The 15,374-nt window shown below is 42.8% G+C and overlaps 1 protein-coding gene across 6 annotated transcripts in view; it reads right to left on the bottom strand.

Moving 5' to 3' along the window:
- The window catches only part of TET1 (tet methylcytosine dioxygenase 1), a 65,659-nt gene extending 57,469 nt beyond the window's left edge, over positions 1 to 8,190 (bottom strand). For 3 of the 6 annotated variants that reach the window (XM_026851777.1, XM_026851779.1, XM_026851783.1), the window contains exon 1: positions 6,151 to 8,190. In XM_026851777.1, the coding sequence (XP_026707578.1) occupies positions 6,151 to 8,085 (1,935 nt within the window). In that variant the 5' untranslated portion in view covers positions 8,086 to 8,190. The remainder of the gene's footprint in view (positions 1 to 6,150) is intronic. The other 3 variants (XM_026851778.1, XM_026851780.1, XM_026851782.1) reach the window with 1 other exon arrangement.
- Between the last annotated feature and the right edge of the window lie 7,184 nt (positions 8,191 to 15,374).

The raw sequence follows: 15,374 nt of genomic DNA, 5'->3' as shown, positions 1-15,374 counted from the left end.
GGGGCGCAGTGTCGGGGGGTGTGTGTGTCCCGCAAGGCTGCCCCACGCACCACAGCTCGGCCTGCGAAGAGCAGAAAGTGCCGCTCAGCCGGAGGGAGCCGCAGCCCAGGGGTCGCCTTCACCAGCTGCCCCCCAGCCCCCTCCAAAAGCTCTGCCCGGGACCCGGAGCCCAGCACCCACCGGACACGACCACCCAGAGGCTGGCACGGACCCTGCCCGCCCGCCGGCGCCCGCTGCGTGCACCCTGCACGGCCCCACTGCAAGACAAGGCACCATCTTCATCTATTCCTACGGCACCAAACGGAAAGTACCTGCTGCAAACCGTTACCGTGTGAGTACGCCACCTTATAAGCATAAAATGCAATTATTTTCCCACATCTCCACCTGCTTAAAACGCTCGTCCAGATGGAAAAAGGATGGAGGGGTCCGAACCCTACCACAAGTTTTCACACCAAGCCCTGACGTATCCCTCAGACACCTGCTAAGTTGGACAAACGACTAACAAGGTATCTAACACACTGCTAGTCACTGAGGCATTCCCTGAAACTATCTGCAGTTGACCTCTAAACCAGAAAGTTGGCCATGGATTTATGCACTACACATGACAAAAAAAACCCCAAACAAACAAACAAACAAAAACCGAACAACCAAACCCAAACCATCTTTTCAGCACCTACAGACTGCAATTCAAAACTGTTCTCTTCACTGCTAAATTACAAGTGTAAATCAGTTAAGCAGTGCAAAAGCTCAGATGTAGACACACAACTCATCCTGCAGCCTGCCTGTCTATTAACTCAGAGAAAGCTCTTGCCCTTTTTTGTGGTCTGATGCTACCTTCTATTTAAGCTCCTCATTTGTTGCACCAGACTACTGTATTGATTAGGATTTACCATCAGGTAAAATGAAAGTACTGATTTGTAATGTTTTCCCCAAATACTGCAAGTCTGCAAGGGTCTTTAAGCATAATAAAAAGAAGAGAGGTACATACACTCGGTGATGTGATTCTTCTTTGCAGTTTTGGCTACTTAAGGTGCTTTACCATCCAGAAAGACAAAAAAATATTTTTAAAGTATTTACTTTGTTAGCTTAGAAACCTAAACCCCAGTATTCTGATTTAGCCCCTGATGTGTTGCGTGCACTGGACAGCACTTAGGTGGCAGTTTCAGGTTTCCTCCTTATTCAGGCAGTTTCCCCTCCCATTAGGATGGGTCCTTATACACAAGAAAGAAAAGAAACCTCTTCAAACAAAAATTTCTCTGCAAGAGCTGTAAGAACTGGCAGAGAAACTAAGGAGCAGTGAAGAGGCAACTTTTCAAACACATCCTCTGAAAATAACTAGACCCCAAACGAACCCATTACCCTGTAATTTGGGATGCATTATGATCCACACCCAGGATCACAGGGAATGACAAAGTGGGAGTTGCAATTATTTTACACACCCATAGAGCATGCATGTGTAAAATAAGAGTAAACTGCACTACTCAAACTCCCTACCCTGCATCTGCTTTACTCATCTTTGCCATACGCGTTAGCAAACTCCTCTAGACCATGTGCCATCCCCTTACAAAACTCAAGCATCGTATTCAAGAGGAGTGCTTTTATGTGCGCTGATTTTAAAATTTAACTGGCTTAAATATTTCTGGAGCCTATTGTAAAATAAATACCACAAAGCCTAAATTTCTTGATTATAACTAGGTCTGGCTAGAAAACAAGAATTCCATTTTGCTTTTTTTTTTGAGATTTCAACACTTGGTTGTGTTCCAAAACAGAACAAACCTTTCAAAAATTCAGGAGGAGACAGATGGGATGTGAGAGACCAAAGTTCAAGCCCCTGGTCTGCATCAGGCAAAAAGCCCTAACCACCAAGCTGTTCTAATAATTCTTTCTCCCCATTTAAGTTTTAAGCAGAACTTTCATTTGGAACCTTGAGAAGCAGCTTTCCCCAAAAAATAGTTGCATGGAGACAGATAGTAGCTTTGAAAGCTTCCTGTTAAATCAGCATTTTCCATTCAAGGAATGTCTTACTGGAAAGTTCCCAACCAACTCTAATTGCAGCATCCTTTTTAAATATGTCTGGGTTTTCGGCAGCACGTTAAAAACCCACAAGCAAGCAGGCCCTTATTGTTATTTAATATTTCCATGTTACTCAGATTACAGCTGTTAAATAAGAGGTCTCAAGACACCGTGGTCAACCCAGTGACCTTACACTCAGCGACCGGATTTTTTTTTTCTTCAGTTTTTTGACTACAGGTCCCACTAAATCCTACATTAGTCTCCTAGCTAACACAAAGTAAAGCTCTCCCCGGCAAATGCTTTCAGTCCAAGAGGGATCCCTGTCCAGGTAGGACCCTAAAATGTAGATGCCTTGGCAAGCCTTGCAGAAAGGAGAGTTTGGAGATGAGGTCCACCACGCACAACAGTCAGCTCAACCGATGACTGCAAGCACCCAGAAGGCAGCATTTTCATCCCGAGCATGCGCTGCTACATCTGCAACACCCACCTGTGCAGAATGAGAATCCTTTTTCCAAGGAGAAAATATAATAAATCATGGAGCACCTTCCCTAGCTACACGCTGGTTTTGAAGCCTACAAAATCCTTACCCCACACTGCAACACATCCAGACAGCCTCAACACGCGGGATGATGCTATGGCAGCAAAGCAGAGCACTTCTTGGAATGAAATATGCTTTTTGATAGAAAATAGCTGTGAAATAGCCTTCTGGAACTTCTATGCAATTTGAGAAAACAGCAGTCTTGGAAAGACAAGACAAAAACGTGGAAGCATCACACTCTTGTGTACGTAAACTTGTCAAACCCTCTCTTCACTGTGAAGCGTTCCCACACTCTTCATTCTGAGAGGGACAGTAACCCAAGATAAAGCCTTTTTCCTTTTTTTTTTTTTTACAAAGCTTGCTTACAGTGTTTATTTACTGGGCTGCTCTTTCAAAAAAATCCAGTAAGCAAAAAAGGCTTTTTCCCCTATGTATTTTGGAATTTTTTCTTTACCAGCTCCTAATCAAGCAGCCACGGCGTGAATCCCTCAGGAAGAGGGGCATTACATATAACAAAATCGTTACACACAGGGGCTGTGAACTAGAGCCCACAATGCTTTATCCAGACTCTCATGATGTCACGTCCCTGCAAAACCCATTACACCTTCAGCAAGGTAAAGTATGACTGAAGGTTTATGTGGATGTTATTTTTAAGTGATATTTTTCAAGACCAATATAGTTTTCAAATCTTTATCTGGATTATGTGTGAATTAATGAAAATAACAGTAATGTAACTAATACCAGCTCCAAACATGCAACCGATACTCTCCGAGGGTTGAATGCTTGTGCACACATGGGCACGTGTGCTGGAATATGCACTTCAGTCTACATTCACTGCTTCTACCAGCCAGACGTCACTCCCTATAACTGCAAATCCACGTAAGTTCTTAAGGAAAATCACCACTTCTTCTGTTTTAAACAGCATGCACAGACTGCCAACCCCCCATACCGGCTATCCTACAGCCATTTGATGTACAGAGCTCTTGCTTTTTTGTGATTTTTTGGTGACTTTTGCACTGGTTAGTTCAAATGAGAAGAGATCATTTCCTTTAAGGCAAAACACCAATGCTTAAACTGTGCTCATGCAGAGCATGGCTATCCCTTACACCCTCCTCCCAGTGAATCACCTCCAAAAAATGCTTACATTCCACCAACATGAGAGAGAGATGCACCCGAACAAGGAATGCACTGAAGCCAATCTCATTTCTCTTAATTACTGTGTTCACTTTCTATACCATGGACAGAGACCTACAGTTTTGGTTTTCCCCCAGCTGCCCTCTATTTGAAACACATTACTGTCATAGAAATCCCAGCTGTTGCAGTCCCAAGTCCCACCAGTTTGGGAAAACACAATGGGATTCCCTTCCGGAGTGCTACAATCTTATCTAAAGGATAGCTGCTGAACAGTGATATAGTGTTTCCCATCCCCCAACACCTCCTCCTGTAATCTCAACAACTTTAAAGAGCTCTCCTAACAATCTACATTGTAGAAATACTTTTTCATTTTCTCAGAGCATGGTTTCTAGAGATTACAAATGAGGCAAGGCTTGGTTCTAGGAATACCTGAAAAGGCACCGGGTTTCATTCAAATACAATTTTATAAAATAACGTGACATGTTCTTAAATGTCAGGAATACTTCATTTCCTCCATGCAGCACTCTGAAACTTCATACAACATTTAACGAGAAATGAAGGAGGCCTCTGGTGCAGCTCTAAATGCATTGTACAAAATGCGACCAGTTTAATAAAATAAAAGCGCGTACACACACACACACACAAAAAAAAAAAAAAAAAAAAAAACAAAGAAAAGAATAAAAACAAGGAATCTCTCATAAAGAAAGCAAAAGGAGCACCCAGAGAGGACAAAGGTGAAGGGGCAAAGCTAATCTGCAAGGAGAAGGTCAGCCTGAGCAACAAGAAAAGAAGTATGTTTAGCCTGGAAAACAAAGGTTGACAGAAAAGCTGGAGTGCTTCCTTTCACTGACCCTGCCAAAACCCTTTTTAAAACATGGCTTTTAGATCACTTCCTACCTCAACTCCACCAGTTCTCTCCCATGAGCTTCTCCAATCCCCCTAACTAAATACACAAAAGGATGTAATTTCACTACTCTTTTGCTGTAAAAAGTCAAGATCTGTCTCTATCCCCTTTATTGTTTTAATATATAACCTACATTATATTGTATCTGTCCCTCCCCTCACTTTTATTTTTTTAAAGAGCATTTAAGAGCAGTTGAGACACAAAGAGGTTTTTGAATGAACTCAAGGCCAAGCTGTTTAAACCTACTTCCCTAAATGTTGTAACTTAAAATATACTTCCCCCGCAAAGGGGAATATATCATACCCCCTCACTGCTGCAGGACTTTTCTTTCTGCTCGCCTACCTTAAAACCAGAACAGACCTTTCTGCAAACCCTGGTAAGCACAGGACAGAGCAGCGCAAACAGGAGGTCTCCTGAGATCTCCGCAGCTGACAGGAATTTCTACCTGCTGTAAGAACACACCATTTTAACAAAACTGCTATCGAGAAAGGTTTTGCAGGTGCATTCTCCCCGGGTGTGAACTGCTCCGCTCAGATGACACACTGGTGCAGAGACTTGAACCTCAGATTCCCACATCCCAAAGGCAAATGTCCCAGTGGCTTAACTGCCGAGACAGCATCTCCCCCTCCGTGGCTCAGGTACTCTGGGATCACACGAAGCAGAACACTTCTAGCAGGACGTGGCAGTGCAGAGGCTAACTCTGCAGCTCAGAGGTCAGGGAATTCAGTTGGGATGTGGGAAATCTATGTTCAACTCCCTACTTACCTGATTTAAAGCCTGATCTGGAACTGAAATCTCTCAGAAGGTCAGTGCTGTTATCACAGGGGCATACAGACTGTCTTTTCCCCTTCTCTTTGTTCCAAAAGTAATGACCTGGGTTACAAAAGGCTGATGGATCAGAAAAATGAGTAGGAAACACAGAAAAAGAAAGTATGTATGGGGGATGTGGTAAAAGACAAAGGGAGGCAGGCAGGAGAAGTGAAATGAGAGAAACAGAAGAATAGACAATTAGAAAGGCAGAGAGATGTGAGAGGGGAAAATGCAGCTACAATTTGGTCCTGAAGTTTATAAATTTATTTCCACTAAATCTGTCATCACAAGGAAATTACTTTAACTGAATTAAAGAGCAAGCAGCCTGCCTTCCTTCGCTTTTAAACCTTAAGTATTTTGGAATACAGACACGCTCCCTAACAGTTCAGTCTCCTAAGACTACCCTCATTTTCTTCCCCCTCCCCATATTTTGCACTTAAATCTTTCTCATCTCTTCATGCCTTCAGTCAATTCATTGTTTTGGCCAATATGCCAATATCTGGAACACAGAGTTAAAGCCACACTTACCTCTGATTTTATGCATTTACACACCAGGATCAAGAATAACCCCAGCTCACTTTAACCTACACCTCTACAGATGACAAGAGAAAGTTACTATGCAACCTGTTAGCTCCAGCCCTAACCCTAAGCTCTCTAAAGCTGTACAGTGACCAGCATTTCCCTCTGCAGAATTTTAAGATGCACCTCAAGCCTCAAAAGAGTGACTTAATTTGCAACTTCTTTGGCTTACCTCAAAAGGTAGCATGATTGGTGGTGGTGGCTTTTTCAGTTCTTCACATTTTCTCTTTTTACATATCCGGTGACTAGTTTTGCGTTTCCTGCAACAGCTGCATTCTTCACAATTTGTTTTCCGCAGACAGGGCTCACAGACTCCACAACGCCTTCGTTTCTTTTTCTCTAGCATAGGGAGCAGAGATGAATATGGAACAGGGTAATCACCAGCTGGATTTTTAAGAGAGGACGGCCCTGAGGCCTCAACTGCTTCAGTGCTGTTGCTCACGCTCACTTTGTCCTGAACCAAATTCAAGCTTACTCCGACACTTCCCAGCTGTGATGAATAATCATTATGCTGCAGTCTTGAGTCAGCTGGCAAATCTGCATTTATGGCTTTTTCTGTGGCAAGAGCAGAGATTTCCGTGCTTGAAGGCAACTCTGAAACAAAACCCTCAGAGAACTGTCCAAAGCTTTCACCAGAGATTTTATCGACTGTGCTTTTTTCTAAATCTGGAGATAAAGTGGGGACATAACCTGAATTCAAAATTAATGTCTCTGCATCAATACATTTAACGAGCTGTTCAATGTCCTCCACTTCAACATTGTTTAAAGAGGTATTGGAAACTGGTTCACATACTGTAAATAGGTTTTTTGAGTCAGATTCTGAATTCTCTCTTGTACAGCTCAAATCCGAATTTGAGTCAAGTTCTTTGGGAACGGGTACAAAATCCACAACCAGTTTCATGTGGGATTCTGCAAGTGAGCTTGCACCTTCAAAATGTAAAAGCAAATTTGATTCAGTGGCAGCTACAGAGCTGGAATTTGAACCAACGTCTTTATTCTCGGACTCTAAATCCCAGCCTGCCTTGAAGCAGGACTCTGCAAGTGAGCTTGCATCTTCTAGTAAATGTTCTTGAGAGTTAAACTCAGAGGTAACTATAGGCGCAGAATTCGAGTCTTGTTCTTCACTAGGTAGCACCAGGTCTGACTCTGCTTCGATGGGGGATTTGGCAAGTGGGACCGACTCTTCTAACAGTACTGCTGAGCTGAGGTCTGAGGTATCGACAGAACTGGAGTCAGGTTCTTTACTGTTAGGCACCATATCAAAGGGAGTCTCTGCACACACCTTCAAGTTTGATTCAGGGGCGATTACAGAGTCAGAAAGAGAAGACGGAAGCACAAGCGCAGCATCTTCAACAAATGCTTCAGCCGAACTACCCGTATCGAGATCGCTGGGTGTCTGCTCACAGGGCAGGTCTTCGTGCTTGCATTTCACCTCTGACGCTTCCGTACTGTCATCAGGTACCTGACTGCTTGGAACGGAGTCATTTGTTTCAGGTACTTCTACCTCTTTGTCTTGACTGGCACATGTGGTAGCGGGCTCTTCGCCCACACTACATGGAATGTCATCTGCAGGCAGAGGAGCTAACTCATTTTGTGCTAAATCTTGTTTCAAACCTCTTTCGCCTGCTTCAATGCTTTTTTCTTCTACTACTGACAGGGCTTCTTGTTCATGTTTTTCCTTTGTTTCTAGCCTTTTTTGTGCTGCAGCTTTCCTGGGTTTTGTAATTGGAGTTTGGGACAATCTACGGGAGAATGACCGGTTACGGAGAGACATTGTAAAGCCATTGATGTTGAAAGAATCCTGGCTGTGAAAGAGGATATTGTCAGCTTTCTCCAAACTCACCCAAGATGCTCCAGACAAGGTTCTGCTTACACTGCTCCTGAGAAGTCTACCTGAAGAGCTCATGATTGGTTTCTTTTCTTGCTGTTTTTTCTTAACATCTTTTTCTTGTGCTGGCTTTTTGCCTTTTCCAGAACTAACAGCTTTTGTGGAAGTCTTTGTGGTCTTCTTTCTCACTTGGCTAGATTTCTTTTTGCCCTGGTTAGTTTTCCTTTTGCCTAATTCTTCCTTTTTGACTAATCTGGAAGACCTCGCGTGGTGAGCCATGTCTGCGGAGTAGTAGAAATGTTAAGAGGAGAGATGGAAAAAAAATCATGAGCTCTTGAGAGAACTTTTCAATAGAAAACTGCACACTCCCATTGCTGCTCTCTGTGGTGATACAGCGTTAACTCTGAAATAGAAGATGATAAAAACCAGCATTAATATTCTAACATATAACTCTATATATTCTAAATAATGAAGGGTGCATGTGTATTAAACTGACCATTTTTTAATATTTAAAAATACACAGGTTGTCTTAGAAATACTGGTATTGGATGTTACGTTCAATTAACACAAAAGCTGTGAAAATACTAGTATATTGCGAAACAGACAGCTTGATAACACAAACGAATAAGCAAATGGAGCACAAATGACCAGGCAACATGACATATTTACTGGTTTATGTCAGTTCCAAGAAGTTTGAATTTTCTCAATCTTATTAACAGTTCATTAACCACCCCTTCCCTTGAGTAAGAACAGGTAAAGTTTACATCCATAGCTTTATGTTCAACAGCTTATCTATCACTGGAAGGACATTCAGGAAAAAAGAACAAAGCCGAGTTTACTGGGGGGGTGTGCACTCATACACCATCACCAGGGACCTCTCATTCTTCTGTCGTCCATCGGCTGCCCACCATGGTGCAATCCCAGGTAGAATGTGAGAAGTTACTAGCTCTCCAAAGATGTCTAACTTGTGGCATTACTCACGGGGGAACTGGACCAGGGAGGAATTGCCTTTCCCGGTGTTATCTCCTGGGATAAAACACCAGCACACTATATTACATTGAAAGCCTTGATTCTGTCCTGTCTAGCTATGCAACGTATTGCACAGGCAGTCGTCTCCGCTTTGTCATTATGAGCACTGACACATCTGCCTTCAACAAAATACCACACATTTGTCCTAAGCATTTCTCCTCAAATACAACTGCGATGCAGAAGTCCCCCAACTCCCTAAATACAATTCAGTCATCTCAGAAGATACAACAGATTATTTATGCTCCAAACCAATTTCCTTCAAGGTGGGTTGAGGTTTCTTAGATGTAAAGCGACACTCCTAAGTACATAATTTTTAAGTACATGGTACTTTTAAGTACCTGTGGAAGGCTTTTAAAGATTTATTTAGGTGTTCCAATAGATCAGATGGGTAGACAACGGCATTGTAAAAATGTGAGCAGGAAGATCAAGAGGCTCTGTGGTCTCAGGCAGGAGGGTGCCTTCCCTTCATCATCATTCCTTTGAATTCCTTAAGCTGAAATCAAGTCACTTACCCGCCACCTGCACCTCACTGATGGGAAGAGGGAAAGAAAAGGAAGAACAAAAAGCATGGGGATGATGTCTAAAATCCTAACCTCTAAGGGAAGTTAAAAAACAGGAATCTTGACTTCTAAAGGAAGTAGGAAAGGGAAGAAGGGTGCTACTGAGCCCCTGACACCACCACCAGCAGCACCTCAAAAGGCTGGTGAGGCAGAGCCCACTCTCCTTTCCATGACCTCAACCCCACCCTGAAGCCAGCAGGGTGAACTTACGAAGGCTGCACTTACCCACAGCCTGGTCTGAGCTCTGCTGGAGGTGAGGAGACCTACGCTGGTGCAACCCAGTCTACTTAACACCCAGAAATGTTTAACAGTACTACAGCAGCCAGGTTTGGCTGGTGTGAGGCAAACAAAAAGACACAGGGCAAGTGCAGAACAGACTCCCAGACCACCAAAACATATCTACAGCACAAGAGGTGCAGAAAGCTTACAACCATCTGTATCAAACAGTGCTGTTCTGCACCCAGATAAGCTCCTTAGCCTGCTGATGGGGTGGTCTAGCACAGCCAACATGCACGGCTGCTGTGCAGGACCACCAGCTCCTGCTGCTCCCCAAACCAGCACGCTGGCAGCAAGCTTGTTGTCTTGACTGTCTCAGCCCTGAGCAAGCTGCCCAGTGGCCACAGTACCTACCCAGGCTAACAGTAATTCCCCAAAGTCTTTTCAAATGGCTTATTTAAAGCATTTTGAAGCTTAACTCTTGTTTATTAAGCAGTAATAAGCCAACTGATCCTGTGTACTACAACATATAAACCAAGTATTTTACCTAGACATGATGGGATTATTCAGTATCCTATCTTCATATTACATAACACAAGAACATTATTCCTGAGACAGCAGTTTTTCCACACACCCAAATACCATTCGAGAGCTAGCACTGCTATACAAAACAAGGCTAAACCCACTTCTCAGGTCAGATCAGAAAATTATGCCAATCAAACACACATAAACGAGCTAACGGTATCCCTCCTCCATCACAGCAAAACGTCCAGCCTGGAGAGACTAATCTGACACGTGTATTTGTATATAATCGCAGGTAATGCTTCAAAAGCTGCAGAAGAGACCTGAACAGCTCCTGCAGAAGTGCTCAATAAAAGTTGGGTCAGCCACTGAAATAGCAAAATAAATACAAAGCTGAAACAAAGGTAATCTGAGTACTTTCCTGCTCCTACCCTTCTCTGGAGACACATGGGGGAAGGGGAACATGGCTATTACTAGTCACCCCATGAATCAAAGAGGGCACCAGCATCACGTCAGCAGGTCCATGAAATAGCTGTTGGCAGCCTACAAAAAGCTTCCTCAGTTTCTTGTGGTTTTGACAGAGGCTGGGCTCCTCATTCCAAAGGATAGCCTAGAGGGCTGCAACACCAGTTGGAAGCAAGCAGCAGGCAACGTATCTGTGGCCATTAGCAGCTGGTGCTACATAACAGTGGCAGGATAGGAAATGCGAGCTCCTTTCAGAGGCTCTAGCCAGGAGAGCAAGGAAGAAAAGCAAACAAGAAGGGCCAGGCAACATGGGAATGTGTGAATTGGGAGGGAGGCTGAAGAGATAGTTTTTTCCCTTTATCAGCCCTGAAACAGAAGCAGAATGACCAGAGGAGAATACAGGAGACCTGGACTGGAAACAGAGACTGGATTTTTGAAGATACTGAATGTGTACGACGCTTTGCTAATATCGCTTCTCTACATAAGCAGTTGCCACTGCTGTTGTGGAAGTTTGGGAAGCATGATAATCAAAATTATCAATTAGAAGCTCCATTTATAACAATTTTATTGGTTTTTTTGTTTTAAATCATGATTACACTTCATAATAATACATCTTTACTTGCATCTGGAAATTGTAACATGGTTGTTTCAGGACTAAGGAAGCAAGACCATCCCAGTTTGTTTGGTTTTTCTTTTTAATACAAAAAACCACACCTGTCTGGCAGGATGTAGAAAAGCATCACTGCCAAAGCGTTGCTTCTTTTCAGGGCCAAAATTAGAGGCTATAAAAATCGAATGAAGACTTCCTTTCTTCTTGATCAACAAAGAATAGTGATACTTGAGTAAACTGACTGGCATTTAAATGCTGCGTTAAAGAAGATGGCAGATGCTGCTAGTATTTGTCTCGCTCCCAGATGACAACACAGGGGCACAAGAACAGCAACAGTTTTATCCATTTTGTTTCAATTTTGTCACTGGAGTAAATTTAGGTTTTTCAGAAGAGATCTTGGCAACAGACATCTAAAGGAAAATTTAATTTTTTTTTTTAATTGATTAGTACTTGACTTCAGTTGTCTGGGACTCTTGAACACCTGATCCCCAAGGTGACTGTAAGCTCTTGGGAGAAATGTCTGTCAGCAAGAGACCTTTGGTTGACTTAAAGAAAGCCCGCAGGTCATAGTCTTGACAAATACTAGCCCGCCACAAGCAGTGTTTAATAAGACTAAATTACATTGTTATTTCTTTGTTTACTCTTCCACATTTAGGACCAAAATATTAGGTAGCTCCAAACCCAGTACTCAAGTTTAGCTTTCTGTAACACCAGGAAATATTTTACCTTCCCTTTTCTGTTTAAAGCACTGGCAATGACTCCGCTGATGCCAGCAGCAGTTGCAAATTGCCTCGTGTCACTACTCAAGGACAACAAATGGCTCTATCACATCAGTCACATTTCATAGCAAGAAATTAATTGTATTTCCAATCTATGTGGACTTAGCAGGATTATAAAACATAAAACTCATGGGGTAATATAATAACTTGGCAGTTTTCCATCATCCTGGAGAGAAACAAACTTACTTCAGTGCTCTCTTCTGAAAGCCAACTCAGGTGGCACCTACCATACCCTCCCTGAGAACAGAGGACAGGAATCTCTATGAAGTAAAATGGGTAATAGGTACAGGAGGGTTTGCATTGAACTGCCCTAGATAATAACAGTGAATCCCGAAGCTGTTTGTTACTTGAGCTGACTTATCTCTTCTAATTCATGTGCAAAGCTGAAAGCTGGTTTTAAGACCAGTTGCTTAAGTTTTACTCATTCACAGTAATAAATCTGGAGCAATCCCACTGACTGCTATAATCCTCAACAAATACTGCTAAAAAGCTGATCAAGGGCTAAATCTTTTAGTCCCGTCCAGGTCAAAACTTAAAACAGTTATAATGACAATTTTGCCTACAAAGTAATTGGGGAATTTAACCCCATACTGCTTGAATGCCTCCAGAAAAAAAAAACAAGCCAAGACAAAAAACAACCCCAAACCCTCCCTGATTTTCTCATTTACTTTCCCTTAACACAAAAGGATAAAAAAAAAAAAAAAACGGAGCAAGTTTTCCTTTTAGAGGTAGTGGCCATCAAGATTCTGTTCCATAACTCAATTCTTATTGGAAGATGAGGGGAAAAACAAAGACATTAAAAGATGTGTTCTCATAAAATGGTGACAGCTTTTTATATGGCATTATGAAAGAGAGCAAGTAACTCCTGAACAAACACAGCTGCATGGGGTGGGGGGGAAGTGACACAGCTAGGACTAGTTAAGCCTGGTTTCACTATACTCTGATGCACTAATTAAATATGTTTTGTTTCAGTGTTTAGGTATCTTTTTAAAAGTTGCTTGAGATTGACCTGGTGGGGAAACAAGACCTGGAAGCTTTCATAAAAGCCACTTAATAACAGGCAGGTCCCAAGCAATAAGGGCCACAATTTGGCTTAGAAGTTGTCACACAAACTCAGATCTACAACTTCAAACTGAAAAGCATCTCATCTTCTGGCAACAAATGCTCTAGAAGAAGATGTAAGAGACACCAGGTAGGACAGGCATTAGAAAATCTGACCCTCCTCTCAGGTGCAAAAGGTTTTTCCACTGTCTTTTCAGGATTATGTTATATCATCTGCGTATTCTTCTCAGCTGCACCAATGTCAGCCTGCTTTTCAACCTTGCCTAACTCCCCGAGTCTACAGATTGCTCTGTACAACACTTTGTACATGAAAATGAGGGAAATGGGTTAGGGGGAGGGAATTATCTTTAATTTTCTCTTTTCCCCTTTCTTTAATCTTTGAGTACCCATTTGGATTTGGTTAAGAAATAAAAATGAAACTTCTCATCCACCTTCTCAGTACCGTGAGTTATTTCATACATGGTCTTGCAAAGAGGCCTCCCCAAGGTCCCTCTGCAGAGGCACCCCCAAGGTCCCCCCCACACCCCATCCCGCAGCCCCCCAGACCTCTCCTCCCGCAGTCCTGGTTCAAGGGGCGTTTCTGTAATCTCACATGCCAGTCAAGAATACTGCTTTCTATTTTACTACGTACAAATTTTCAGGTTTACTTTACAGGATTATGCCACTCTTAAGGCAATCAGGCATATTTTATCCACACGTATTAAACCTCGACTTAAGTCAACGCTTTTCCAGTAGCAGAACTGCAAATCTGGGACAGGCACTGCAGGATGCCACCTCAGTTTCTCACGGACAAAAGCGTATGCTCAAAGCATAATCCTTTTCCCACTGACATCAATAACACAAGATGATGTTGAGCAGAACAAGCTCCAAGGCCTAAATTTTTGTCCTCGCTGGACCTGGAAGGCCACCACTTGGAGGATAAGCCTGGATAAGGCGGGACTGCCACCATGTCCTACCTCCCTTCACTGCACGGGGAGCTGAAGACTGCTGTGAAATACACGCTCTCAATGAATTCAGCAAGAGATGTCAACGTCTAGCATTTTGCAATGTCATGACTTCACACACCTTGGAGCCTGTACAGTGAGTGAAACAGATATAAAAAAAAACCCACCACCACACACAAAAAAAGTACCCTCTTGATATAGGAAAAACTCTTTTAGAACAATTAAAAGAAAAAAAAAGCATGGCAAGGAACCACACACATGCTTAAACCACAAAACCAGATTAAGCCTCAGACAAACAACTGGCACCAAAAATCCATTGTGAAGACTCACGCCGCATGTGCAAGGATCCTCCCTCCAGCTCAGGCAGGAGCACAGGCTTGCTTTAACCTCTGTTCAGTGCAAACACTGACCTTAACAGGGGGAATGCTAAAAAGTAAAAAGATACCAAGTAATTTCTAAAGGTTCAGCAAACGAAAGCCCATCCCAACAGAACATTCCAGGTACTTCTGAATATAAAAAAGCAAGCAAAACAAACAAAACCCTTCAGCTAATTGCATGCCCCTCTAATTCTACATTTATGCTGTTTCAGACACTGCATTTTCTTTTGCTACTATAATTCTTCAGGGGTTTTGCCTTTTCTTAACAAAAAAAAAAAAACCAAAAAAAAACCCAAAAACACTAACTGAATCACCTTATCTTAAACTCAATTAAAAGAAGGGGGAGGTGGAGGGAAGAACCTTCAGGCAAAGATTAAGCCTGGAAAATTTCAGCCTGAAAGGTGTTTTGAAATGTAAGTAACTGAAAACAGAAAGCAGGATGGAAATGCTTAGGCCAGCTTTAACAACCACGGGTAGCACACCAGCTGCAATAAAACACTATCAGTGGGGATTTTGAATTATTACACAGTGAAGACTTAGGTCTTACAGAAACCATAAATATCAGAAAGTTCCGTGGTTCGTGTCTCACCTGGAATTCTTCCCTAATTACCTGCTTTGTGCAACCCAGCCTGTCCTTGTCTCCTCCAAGCACAACCAAACCCTCTTGTGCAGAAGGGCTGAGCCTCATCCCGAGAGCAACCGCCAACCCCCTCCCTGTGCCGCCGGACAAACTGCTTCTGAACAGTATAAACCAGCCTTCTCCTCCTTTACAGCCAGGGTCGACCAGGCTACCTGCCCAATTTTGCCCAGACCAACAATAAACGCTAAGTTTTCTGGATTCAATCTCTACTCCTAATTCACGTTGACTGACGTTAATGAAAACAAGGTGATTACTGCACGGAATGGCCTTCTGCCTCTCCACAAGAGCACCTTAGAAACAGCACTGAGCACAGCTGGGAAGAGCGGCTATTTATAAGATTTTTTTCACACACACCCCCCCCCCC

Source organism: Athene cunicularia, assembly GCF_003259725.1.
Source record: "Athene cunicularia isolate RWA chromosome 6 unlocalized genomic scaffold, athCun1 chr6_part2, whole genome shotgun sequence".
Taxonomy (NCBI): domain Eukaryota; kingdom Metazoa; phylum Chordata; class Aves; order Strigiformes; family Strigidae; genus Athene; species Athene cunicularia.
The sequence above is the reverse complement of the archived record's forward strand: the minus strand, read 5'-3'. Positions and strand labels throughout refer to the sequence as shown.